Raw genomic sequence first — 13,061 nt, forward strand, 5'->3', positions numbered from 1 at the left:
TTTGTCTCCTTGGAGCCTTAGCTTGCCTTTCCTTAAGCGCTCCATAGGGACCCGAATACAGCAGGCATTCTGAAAAGCCTGTTGACTTCGCTGGGAGTAATTCTTTCATCACAGCTTTATTGAATCCTCCTTCTATTTTCTCAACTTCTCTCAAGCCAGCCTTGTCTGTGAAGTTTCTCTACAATCATCAACTTTAAATTACTGACACCATCTTTTTTCTGAGGAAAATAAACTTTATTATTTTTCCAGAGATGGAATAATGCTGATATCACAGATGTTTGATAGATCTAGGTCTTTCTAAGGCATAAAAGGAAATGACTAATAATGTGATTGCACAGCCCTGTGCAAGTTTAGAACTCTAAATAAATATTTAGTAATAGCTTCCCCTGATATCCGAAGGTTCAGAAATTTTACTGAAGTCTTAAAGATCAGGCAAAAACTTATTTGGGTATGAGGTTCGCATCTCGTTTGCCAAGATGTATATTTAGAAAAAGGAGATCCTTATCATTTTGATTGCTATTTCGAAGATTTCTCCTCATTATAAAAATTTATCCTCTTCGCTATTCAGACTCGAAGTGAGACTTCTGTAGTGATTCTCCCTCTGTTTTAAATAAAATATTTTTAAGAAGTTTAAAAGATACAGAGCACGATATAACAAACACCTACATGTCCACCATTCAAATTTTGTATGATTTTTGAGATCTTAATTTTTAAGAAATTGACCATTTCAGATAGATTTGGAGTTTGTTCTATACCCACTTACCTTGGAGTCTGTTCTGTACCCACTTACAGATCCCATTAAATTCTGTACCAGACAGATTGATGTTGACTGTAAATTACAGAAAAATCTGAATCTAATTTCCTTAAGTGGACCGAGATTTTATCATCTCACCTTAGAGAAGGCTCAGAGATATGTCATATGGTTACAGGGAAGAATGATTCAGAGGCTGAGTGGTACCCTCAGGACCCCTGTTTGGTCTGTGGTCCTTGGTGTGCTGGGCCTGCCCTCACATGGAAGCTCCCCGTGATTCAAACCTCCAGAGGCAGAAAGTTGCTGTCTCTTCTAGGGCTTCTTAATACTGAGCAAACCTCAGAATCCCTCAAAGAGAACCCCCCTCACATCTCAACCATCGGAAATGGAGTCACGTACCCTCCCTAAAACTGCTGAAAGTAGTAGGACCACGCAGGTTGGCTCAGACCAAGCAGGATGTACCTCTGGTTCTGGGCACAGGGGGTCACCCCGACTTGGAATCCCATGGTGGAGGGCAGGGCACCTGTTCACATGAGAGCTGTGCCAGCACAGAAGAAGAGGGGCGAGACGGTCAGGAAGGCGGCAGATCTGTTTGTTGCCCAGTGGCCACCGCTCCCCTGAGGTCAGTGCGTGTCCTTCACAGTTACATTTGTATTGTCCCATGACATACATTTCTGCTGTTTGATCTATCATTCTGTAACTTGCTCTTCATCGTCTTCCTTTCTTTTTCTGTTTTCCTTAGCTCTGTTATCTACAGCTGTACAGGTAATAACGTAGTACTGTAGATTTATTCAGTCTCTTTTATTCCTGCCTAGTAGCTCACCATACAAATTCCATTGCTTCTTGGATTCTATTTTTGTTGTCTTCGTTGTTGATTTTACATCAGGGGCCTGAATGGCAGTGAGGAAGAAGCAGCTAAGCCTGACCGACACTGAAACTCCTCTGTCTCCAAATTATTCTGTCAGTGTTGCCATCATCGTTTATATTCTCACGGTTGGCAGCAAGGAAGACTGTAAAAACCCTTACTAGCTTCCATATCACTTGTTCATCACCTTTTTGGAGTCAGAGGCTTCTTTGGAAACCTATGGGCTTTTCTCCACAGGAAAATGCACACGTACTTGTATACTTTACATCTGGGGGGACAGGTGGGCCCTCCCGAAGCCAGCCAGAGACACTGGCTGAAGACACATGTTACCTCTGAATGGTGACTCTCAGATCCCATTCTGTTCCTTTCTGCGCTCTTTAAGAAGGACAATTTTGGTTTTGATCAGTGAATTAAGTGTGTCCTGTCTGGGAGGTTGTGAGGATTGGATTTTCTTGAGAATTTTTCTAATTTTTCTTCAGTTTTAACTCTTTGTAAGTGGAGATTTGTAGAGGTTTCCTAATAATTTAGTTGAGGTAGAATAAAGATCACCTAAGCGTCAGTGTGTATTCTCAGTACACATTTAGAGACAGTAAATATTTTTATTATTCAGTGCATGACGCAAGTCTCACATTTTATTGTTTTCATAGAAATCTTTCTTTAGGTGTGCTACAAGACACAAGAGAGTCTTTTTTCCCCCCTGATGACTGGCGAGAGGGATGTAATGTTACTGGGAACGTCATCCCTGTTTTCTTCTCTACTTGTTTTAGTTGTTACAATATTTTTGTTACCAAACTGCATATAATTCTTCTACTGAAAAAGAAGCTAGTTCTAGCAGTAGTTTGCTATCTCTCTGTTTTAATTCCACAATCAATATGTGCTCCATTTCCTACACTTTACCATCTTTAAAGATGATCCATTTGGAACCACTTTAGTCCAAGACAGCATCATCTCTCACAAAGATAATCTCTTGAGGGAGCAGTATTGATAGAGGATTTATAGTGGAGCCTTCTAGATTGCAGGAGAGGAAGGTAACAGAAATTCAGGGGGGATATTTCTGGAGCAACAGAAAATAAGGTGGAACCTGCCAAATATTTACCTTCTTCCACCTATAATAGTGAGATGATTCAAGAATACAATTGGGATTTAACCAAATGGAAAAGGTTGCACATGCTTCTGTTGGGCCTCTCAGAACTAGGCCTCCTTTTAATATTAATGACAGTGAACTTTGGAGAACGCAGGCAAATGAAGCAAATGTAAATTGTAGCATAAGAACTGAGGTTTAGTCAATCACACAGCCAAGACACATAGAGAGGGATTTGGGAGATAGATAGTTATTCCAAGAAAAAGGCAGGGTCATGCCTTAAAGAATTAAAATTCTATATACAAGGTTGAGTAGTATGTCTTTACAGAAGAATAATTAGCTTGAGTGACACTCCCAAAAGGAAAAGAACTAAAAAAGGTGGAAGTAATGTATTTTAAAAATAGTTTAAAATAGGTCACTGAACAGTCAAGAATAATGTCCACAAGAGCCAAATATAAAGTGAAAACGGAAACTCTGGGAAATAGTTGAGCTTCAAATTAGGTTTTGCCTTAAATCTGTTGGTCACGCTGTGGAGACCTTGAGCTTTTGTTCTTCTGGCTGTGTGGGACATAGAACACATGAGGTCCAGTGTAAGGACCAAGCAAATGAGAGATTTCCACATAAAGCTGGAGACTTACATCCTCACTATAAGGGTTGGTGAGAAACAAACCCACTGTGCAGAAGGGAATAGGAAGGGAAATTTCCTGCCTTGACTTGGAGTTGCCTAGAGGAGGGATATTTTCTTGAGAAGTGATAACTCTCATGCAGGCTTGTGATCCAACGTGGTGCCTAACAAAGCACAAAGGAAAATCTCATGTTAAATTATGTGGTTATAGATTGGGAGTGATCCTAGCTAGGTGATAGAAGCAAGCATAAATATTTTCTGAAGTAATGGCAATTGCGTCAAACTTCAGAGAATTCCTAAGGAAGTTCTAGGAGAATAAGATTGCATGTGAGAAAGAAAGGGAGGGAGGGAGGGAGGAAGGAAGGAAGGAAAGAAAAAGGGAAGGAGGGAGGGTGAGAGAGAAAGAAAAGCCATCATGAGTGAAATCCCAGGAGAAAAAAAAAAGGGAGACAGCTTCATCAGATCTGAAGTGACTTTAGATATTAGAATTATCTGACATAGAATATGAAATAAGTATGCTTAGATATGTTTCAAAAGTAAAGAGATGCTGGAAAATATGAGCAAGGAATAAAAACACATTTTGAAAAGAAGCAGAATTAAGAAAGAAACAGAGCTTCAGGAAATTAAAAGCCTAATAATTGAAGCTAAAAAAAAAAATCAAAGTGGACACATACAGAGAAAGAATTAGTGAAGTGGAAAATATGAAGAGATTATTTGGGATGTAGCCCAGAGAAACAAAGAGGTGGAAAATATGAAAGAGAGGTTAATAACCATAAAAGATAGAATAAGATCTAACATACTGTTGGTTGGATTTCCAGAAGGAAATAGGAGATGACAGGGAAAAATAACATTAAAGGATATTATGGTTTAGACCTCTCTAGAATTATTGAAAGAAACTAAACCCCAGATCTAGGAAGCCCAAGGATCAGGAGCAGAATAAAAATAAGAAATCCACACCTCATAGTCTGACTGCAGAACATCAGAGACTATAAAATGTCTGAAGAGCATCCAGAGAGAAAACACAGGTCATCTTCAAAGGAATGACAGTTAAACTGATTCCTAATAACTGGAGGTTGTGGCCTGAATAATGGTCCACAAAGATATCCAGGGCCTAGTCCCTGGAAACTGTGAGTGTCACCTTATATGGCAGAAGAGATTTTGTAACATGATTAAGTTAACAGTCTTGAAATGGGGAGATTACCTTGGGTTATCCAAGTGTACCCTAAATACAACCCCAGGTGTCCTTTTAAGAGGGAGGCAAAGGGATATTTAACTATACAGAAGAAGAGAAGGCAATGTGACCAGGGAGGAAGAGATTGGAGTGATGTGGCTACAAGCAAAGAAGTGCTGGCAACCACGAGAAACTGTAAGAGGCAAGGAACAGATTGTCCCCTAGAGCCTCTGGAAGGAGTATATCCTTGCCAACATTCTGATATCAGCCCAGTGAGACTGATTTTTGGACTTCTGGCCTGTGGAACTGTGACAGAATAAAATGCTTTTGTTCCAGGCCACTAAGTTTGTGTTAATATGTTATTGCAACCATAGGAAAATAATACACTGGACAAAAATAGAAGCAAGAATACAGTGTAATATTATCTTCGCTGCGCTATGAAAAATAGCGTTCAACTTAGAATTTTCTCTGTCAAGAATGAGCTAAACAAGATATTTTCCAATAAACAGAAACTAAGTTTATCACCAGCAAACCCACATTAAAAGAAATCCTAAATGATATACTTGAGGGGGAGAAAAATGATCTCAGATGTAAGGTTTGAGGTCCACAGAAGAATGTTTAACAAATATATTGATAAATATTGGTTAAGTAGATAAATGTTAACTCTGTAAAACAATGGAAATTATGTGTGATAAGAGGGCACAAAGAAAGATAGAATTAAAATACTAGATATCATTATCACATTAGTTGAAACGATGGTGATTAGAGATAAAGATTGAAGAAGAGAGTAAAAAATATTGATTAATTTTATACTTTTATGCATATTAAAATATCTATGATATCCAATGAGATAATAATGGATAATATAACTTCTAAAAGAGGGTAAGAAAATGAAAATAGGAAAAAATCATTCCAAGAGGAAGCTAAAAAGAAGGAAGAAAAAAGAAATGGTAAAATCTGTAAATAATATAAAATTAATCCATATATGTATGTAGTCATAATCCAATATAAATGGATTAAGATTTCTACTCAAATGTCTAGGATGGATATAAAAAATCGAGTATATTTTGCTTACAGGAGTCCCACCTAAAATGTGAGACAGAGGAAGACTGACAGCAAAGTAATGAGAAAAAAGCAGGCAGCTTCTAACCAAAATAAAACTGGTGTAGATATGTTAGTAACAGTAGACTATAAGGCAAGGTGCATTACTAGAAATACAAAGGATATCTAAATAATGATAAAAGGTTCCGTTGAGCAAAGGGTTATAATTCTAAACTTACATGTAATTAATAAAAGACAATATGGATTTTGAAAATATAGACTGAATACAAAGAGAAATAGAAAAATTCCTCATCTAATGGACCTAAAAACAGACCATTGAAATCAACAACAATTGGACAGTGAACATGCATGAAACATTCATGCAAACTGTCATGAAATGAGGCTCAATACATTTTAAAGGATTTGTATCACATGGTCCACATTCTTGGGTTACAATGCATTTAAAGTTAAATCAATATGAAGATTACTAAAAAAAAAAGACCTCATGTTTGGAAAATTTGGGGAAAAAAATCTCTAGTAAACTACTCATGGGTCAAAAATAAATCAAAAAGGAATTTTAGAAATAATGATACAATTAATATATGTGATAACTTCTGGGACACAACCAAAGCAATGTTTGGGTGTAGATATATAGTCTTAAATACTTCATTAGGAAAGACAAAAGCTTTCCTAAGCTTCACATGAATAAATGTTTGAAAAATAACCACTTAATAAATCCAAAGAAAATAGAAAAATAACAGTAATAAATATGAGTAGACATAAATGAAATAGAAAACCGACACATAAAAGAGTGTCAGTTAAGCCAAAACTTACTTTTTAAATGGAATTCATAAAATACACAAACTTCTAGGATCAAAGTAAGAGAGAAGACACAAATACAGATGATTAGAAATGGATGATGGCACACAACTTTAGATGCACTGGAGAGAATAGAAGAAGTAGAGTGACATTGTGAACAACTTATGCCATTAATTGGAAAATTTGGACAACATGGCTGAATTTTTAGAGAAAAGTGACTTAGGGCAAGGAAGACAAAACAAGCAACATTCCTATCAAAATAAGGAAATTTAATTAGTAATAAAAATCTTTCTACAAAGAAAACACCAGTTTAGGTGAATTTATAGGCTAGTTCTACCTAACATTCTGGAAGCTGGAGAAGATATTTGCAGCATGTGACAAAAGCTTAATATCCAGAACTAAAAAAAAAAAGTCCCACAAATCAATATGCAAGATATCCAACCCAGGAAATTGGACAAAAACACAGATACAAGAAAGGAAACACAAATGATTCATGAATGTATGAAAGATATTTAACTCTACTAAGAATTAGGGAAGTGGAAATTAAAGTCCAGTGATGTACCAGTTCATTCTCACCAGATTGGCAAATATTAGGAAGTCATAGGATATTAGGAGCAGGGAACGATGCAGAACAACAGGAACTCTCTTCACCACACACAGTTATAAGTGGATACAAATCACTTTGGAAATTTGGTATTACCTAGTAAACTTGAACGTGTACATATTCTCCCATGGAGGAATTCTAATTCTAGGTATATAGAGAAATTCTTAAAAGTGTGCACCAAGACACACAGGCAGGAAAAATGTACATAGAAACTTTGTTCCTAATAGCAAAGAAGCAAAAACATTGAAATGGTAATCACAATAGGGTGAATACATTGTGGCAGAATCACACAGCACAATAGTACAGCTGTGAACATGAATAAACCAGAGCTGCATCCATCACCATGAATAGATCACAAAAACTTAATGTTAAACCCAGTGGGTTTTAGACGTTGGTGAGTACTGGAATTGTCTGGAGAGCCAGTGGAGACACAGAAGCCTTCCTTGGGGAAATGGAACTGGACTGTACCTCTGTAATTTTGCCAATTCCCCAGGTGATCCTGATACACAACAAAGTTTGAGAACCACTGTGTTAAAACACAGTTGTAAGAGGCATGCAGACTGTTTAGCTTACACAAAGGTGAACAAAACGTACAAGACTAAGATATATATTTTTTAGGTTACATACGTAAGTTATAGCAAGACACAGGCAGCTCCTGGTGAGGAGGAAACGGTAAGCATTTGGGGAGGAGGCATCCAACCAAGATGCAGGGTTATTTTTTGATGGGAGGTACAGTGAAATCATTTTATTATCCATACTTTATGTAATGTTTGTGCATTAAGATATATTTCACAAGGCAAACTTAAAAAGTAATCAAATAAGCAAGATTTATTTTGAGCCTGTGCCCTTCAGCACTTCAGTGAGCTTCTGGGTATGATGTATTACTGTTTCATTGCTGCCTTGATGACTTTGGGGAGGTCAGTGGAGATCACACAGTATATACACATTGTCTTGTTTCTTCTGCTCATCAGCAGCACTGTCTGGAAGGAATGTTCAACTGGGGCAGAGGGGAAGTTTGTTCTCCATGTGGGTTGTGTCAATAGGCTGCTTGCATTGCCCTCTGCACCCTTAGGAAGGCCTGGAGTTTGGTCCTGTTCACAGTGGTCCAGAGGCTGACCTGGTGTGCAGCCTGGAGGCAGTGCCTGCCTGACAGTAGCGAGCAGAGTGGGAGCAGATACCTGTGTGCAGCCCAGTGGTACTGAAGGGACATGGTAGGGCCAACAGGACAGAAGAGGGCCTGGCATGAAGCTGCCGGAACTGATTGATGATGCAGGCTTGGAAGTCTCCAAGGGAAAGATACATTCCTAGGAGAAGAAGTGACCCTTTTTCTTGCCTCCAAGCAATCCAGGGGAGTTGCTTCCATGGATTCTTAGAATGTGATTGCAGCTATCTCTGTACTAGATACTAAGGATAGGCCCAGAAGTGTGGGGAGGTAGGTAGGAGTGCTTTGGCAGACAAGACTATGTGCTTCGACCCCGAGTGAGTGGGTGAGAACTGGGCCACGGGAGATGGGAGGTCTGCAGAAATCCAGCTGATCCATACTCTGAGGAAGGCTTATAGCAGCTAATGGGTTGGAAGAAGCTGTACCAAGTTCTCATCTCTGTCCTGGGTAGGCAGAATTGAAAAGGAATAGTCTGGAGATCAGGGCTACTTGGGACAGGGACCCAGCCCCCTTGATTAGGTCCTGGCTGCCCTGGCTTCTTTAGCTACTCACACCAGGGGCTGCTGCATGGGGCCAGGGAAGGTGAGGGTTACACCTATTAGAAAGGTACTGTGTTCCCCCATCAGCCAGGTCCCCTACAATTTCCAGGGCCCTTCTTGGGGCGCAGTGGGGAGGGTTCAGTGCCACTGACTCTCCCATCGGGAAGTTGAGGGTGCAGGAGAGGTTTAATAAAAGAACTTCTATGGTGACCTCTGCTATGAAGAGTAAGCGAGAAAAACAAAAGGTTTGTAACATATCCATTTCCTTTCCAAGGTGTGCTGGCTTTGATAAACCCCCGTATGCATAATTCAAATTACATTCTTCATGACCTCATGATTTTTCTAGGTTAAAAAAAAAAAAAAAACCCTCTCCCCCACCGCAAAGGCCTCTATATTCCTTCTCCAAGTAAAGCTGACCACTCCACTCATTGCTCTCTCTTATAGTTCTACTTACTATTAGGTCAGAATATGATTTTTCTCATCCTCCTATCCTATGCTTGGGGCAAGGCCTCCATTAGCAGGACAGCTAAGAGCAGAGCACAAACGTCCAGGCTCAGCTACATTCTCTGCTTCGTTTCCTGAAGCCCAACTGGCTCCTGAGCCCGTCTCACTTGGTGGTCCTATATGAACATTCTGCGATTTCCTCACCATTGATTGTCCGTTGGTCCCAATCCAACAAGATCATTGTCCCTTAAACACTCTTGTCTGAAATACAAAGTTTAGGTGGCTTAAAGCCAGATTCAGTAGGTAATAGCACTTTAATTCTTTTGAAATGCCTGCAGTTCTGCATACTTGGGAACCACTGATCATTCTAAAAGGATGCAATTCTTAATTTCTTCCTTTCTCCCAGATCTAGCATATGGCTACAACTGACCAGTCTACACATTCATATTGAGTACCTAGGACATTCCTGAAATACTTTGTTTACTCTTATACCCTTAAACATGTTATGTTCTTTAAGTGATTTTGAAACTCCTGATCATTCATTTCTAACCTCATTAGGTCCATTTATACCATCTCATTGTCTCAACTCTAGACTGTGTCACCTGCAAGGAGGAAGACTTAAGACCAATTTTAAAACACAGTTATTCACAGTTAAAATCTTGACTTGCAACCAACACTGATGGAGTCACTTCTTAGAACCAGGGCTTTCTTAACCTGACTCTCTCCCACCACCAAAACCCTTGGTAAATGTCCATTTCTTGTAGTTCCTGTGTTGATCTCAGACATGGAGCTGTTTTGTTCCTCTCTAATCCTCGCTCCATACAGCAGCCAGAGATTTTTTTAAATGTAAATCTGATTGTGGCTTGTTGGTGCATAAAGTCTTTCAAGGGCTTCTCATTGTCTCTAGAGAGGTTGATTTAGCGAGATTTACTGAACCCCACACCCACATCTGGCCCAGAACACAGATCTCACGCTGCCTTTGACCATCCCTCCCCCCTGCCCCCTCCCTAGGTTGGAGGGGCACCCCGCTGCCTGTACCGGAATAGGGTACCACAGGGTGCCACCTGTTGCCCACATCTTCAGGAGCACGGCCAGCAACTCAGCTCTGCACTGCCCTTCCCCCTCCCCCCCTACCTGCAAGCACTTTGCCAAACAAGGTCATCCTTCAGGTTCAGCTTCAGCACTAATTCCTCACACAGGCCTCATCCTGGAAAGAGCTCCCCTTAGCGTGCTCCCTTTGCTATTTCTATGCGTGAGCGTGCTCATTTTCAATAGGATAATAATAGGATCTTCCTCATAGAATTCTTAGGGTTGTTGTGAGTACCAACTGAGAAAATGTGTGTAAAGAGCTTAGCAAATGGTCTCATGTGGAAGCATGATGGGTTTCCTTTGCCCCTAGATTTCCATTTCCATATGACATCACTCAGCATATTTCATCCTATGATGAGACCTTGAGTTTTATCAGATGGGATTAAGCCTGACTCATTCACTGCTATATGCCCAGTGCTCAACACAGAACAAATCACAGAGGAGCTGTTGGGTAGATTTTGTGCAGTGAATGAGTGGACATATTTTTAAAATTTGTATGCAAATCTTTAAAAAAAATCTAATTATTAAAGAATTAGGGGAAACTCATTGCATTTTGGTCAGCTGTGCCAGAGAAAACCAGTTTTCCTTGTCTAAATCAGGTAGATGACTCCCAACAGGAAATTTAGCCTTTAATTCCAGCTAGTGCCTGTTGTGACATTTGACAGCACTGGTTCTTTTTGAGTTTGACTCCGTGGAAGCCAGTGCATTGGTGGTTTAGCTGCAGATACCTTTTCCTGTCCTTCAGGGAAGGTGTTGAGTAATCCTGTTTGCATTTTAGGGTAAGCAAGTATTATTTGTAAATAAGCAACAAATGAATTCTTTGACCTTGGGCCCAAACTCATAACCCCTTTGGCATCAGCTATTTAGGCTGTAGACCTAGACAACTACTGGTGAGTCTTTTGCAGAGATCATGAGTTCACGAGTCAATGGTAAACATTTCTGGTTATCTTCCCAGGAAATCAGTGACCCAGAGATCCTGGATCTGGTCCACAGCGCCCTTGGCAGGATGACCGTGGTCCGGCAGATCTTCCCATCTGCAAAGGACAACCAGAAATGCATGAGGAACAACCACCGCATCTCTTCCCTGCTCTGCGACCCCCAGGAAGGCTACCTCCAAATGCTGCAGGTCAGTGCTTGCCTCCCAAGCTCCCTCCAGGAGGGAGTCTCACTCGTACACTTGGCCTGTCATGGTCAACGATATGCCTCAGCTCTGACTGAGTGCTCTTGCTCACCAACTTTAATAACTAGAACTCTGTCATTTGCTGAAATTGAAACCAGTCAGCTGGGCAGTGCCTCTAAGCACATTAGCAGGCAGTTAAGGCCATTGTCAGCAGACAGGACATATGAGCTCACTGGGTGCCTCTAATATTTAAAAGTTGCATGCTTAGGGAGTAAGGAGAGTCCTGTCTCTTAGGCTTCTGTGATGACTGTTTTGTGGGGCATGATTTCATCTGGCAGGACTGGGGGTAGAGCCTTCCTGCGGGGAGTCATCATTCTGAACCTGTTTTAAGTTCTTCCGTGTAGAAAGTCAATAATATGGAAACAACTGGGAACTGTCCCAGTTCATCTTCTGAATGCTGAGGCTTAGGTCAACCAGAACATGCTGGATTCCCAGCTGAGCAGGGAGGGGCAAAAGGGTAGGAGCATCACTTTCCCACCTGTTCCATTCCTTCCAAGATGAGAAGTACAGTGTGTATGGTTAGTTATTCTGCCACTCTCTTGACATAGGTGCAATCAGGGTTAGCTCCTCTTGGGCCTGGGAGGAGGATGTGGAGCTGTGCACCTGTTGTGAGAGGTGGTTTTCTCCCTGGATGTTTGGGGGTAACAGTGAAGCACTGTGGAGACTGTCTTTTGGTAGCCCGGCATCTGCATCTCTACTAGGAATATAGCACCCAAGAAAACTTTCATTTGACGCTTGGAAATTTCTCCCAGTTGGGTTTGTGAAAAGTGCTCAGAAGTTTGTGCGTGGGATACGCTTGCCACTCAGCATTTGAAACTAGTTACACCTTCTTTACTTAGCCAGGCGTAAGGATTGTAGGGCAGAAATGGGCTGTATCTGCCACCTGAGTATCAGTGCCACCCCAGAACATCTTGGTATCATCTAATCAGGGGGCACATGTTTTGCGGAGGGGGGTTATTAGAATCTCTAGGGTAGGCTGGGTACATGTGTGATTTGCCAAGGTACCAAATCCAGTCTATAATCTTATATGTGGGGGGGGTGCGGGGAGAGGAAACACGCTCCAACAGGCGGCAAACGCTAGAAATATGTTCTTGGTTGATAGGGAAACAGAAGACACTGAGATTTTAGCTGGAGTAACTCCCTCTTCCCCAAAGTCCATGGCTCCGGGGAGCCATCACAAGGTCTTTCTAAGGTGGTGAAGGGTTGACTGAGAGAGTGGACCAAAGACCTCCACAGGGCCATGGACTTGAGAGCCCTGGGCATATGAGCCAGACATGGAAGGTGCTTAATGCAAGGATTTGTGTTTTTGGATCCTGCCGTGACCTGTTCTGCCTTCCTCTCTTCTGGAGTTTGGAAGAAGAGGTGAGGGGCTCTCATGGTGCCTCTGTATTTACCACCCCACTCTCCGTGTGGATGCAAGTGCAGTGCGACCATGTGGCCCAGGCAGTGTGTGCTCATCCCCACCCGGGGCAGGACAGGGAGGTGCCGGCCACTCTCTGTGGGGGCCAGACCCCAGGAGGGTCTCAATCCTAGGAAGGTCTCCCCAGGTTCTCTCTCCTCAAAGGGCTTCATCCTCCTCCAAACGTACACCAGCCCTGCTGCGCCCTGCCCCGTATCCCCCATCCATTTTTCCTCAGTTCTTGCTTTACCATACTGCACTCCTTCTACTCCAGGAGAAAGGAGGGCTGCT

The 13,061-nt window shown here is 41.4% G+C and overlaps 1 protein-coding gene across 2 annotated transcripts in view; it reads left to right on the forward strand.

Moving 5' to 3' along the window:
* The window catches only part of GRID1 (glutamate ionotropic receptor delta type subunit 1), a 680,012-nt gene that overhangs the window by 443,866 nt on the left and 223,085 nt on the right, over window positions 1–13,061 (forward strand). For both annotated transcript variants that reach the window (XM_060080592.1, XM_060080683.1), the window contains exon 6: window positions 11,147–11,317. In XM_060080592.1, coding sequence (XP_059936575.1) covers window positions 11,147–11,317 — 171 coding nt within the window. The remainder of the gene's footprint in view (window positions 1–11,146; window positions 11,318–13,061) is intronic.

The sequence above is a fragment of the Mesoplodon densirostris genome, chromosome 1, assembly GCF_025265405.1.
Source record: "Mesoplodon densirostris isolate mMesDen1 chromosome 1, mMesDen1 primary haplotype, whole genome shotgun sequence".
In the NCBI taxonomy this organism is placed as follows: Eukaryota; Metazoa; Chordata; class Mammalia; order Artiodactyla; family Ziphiidae; genus Mesoplodon; species Mesoplodon densirostris.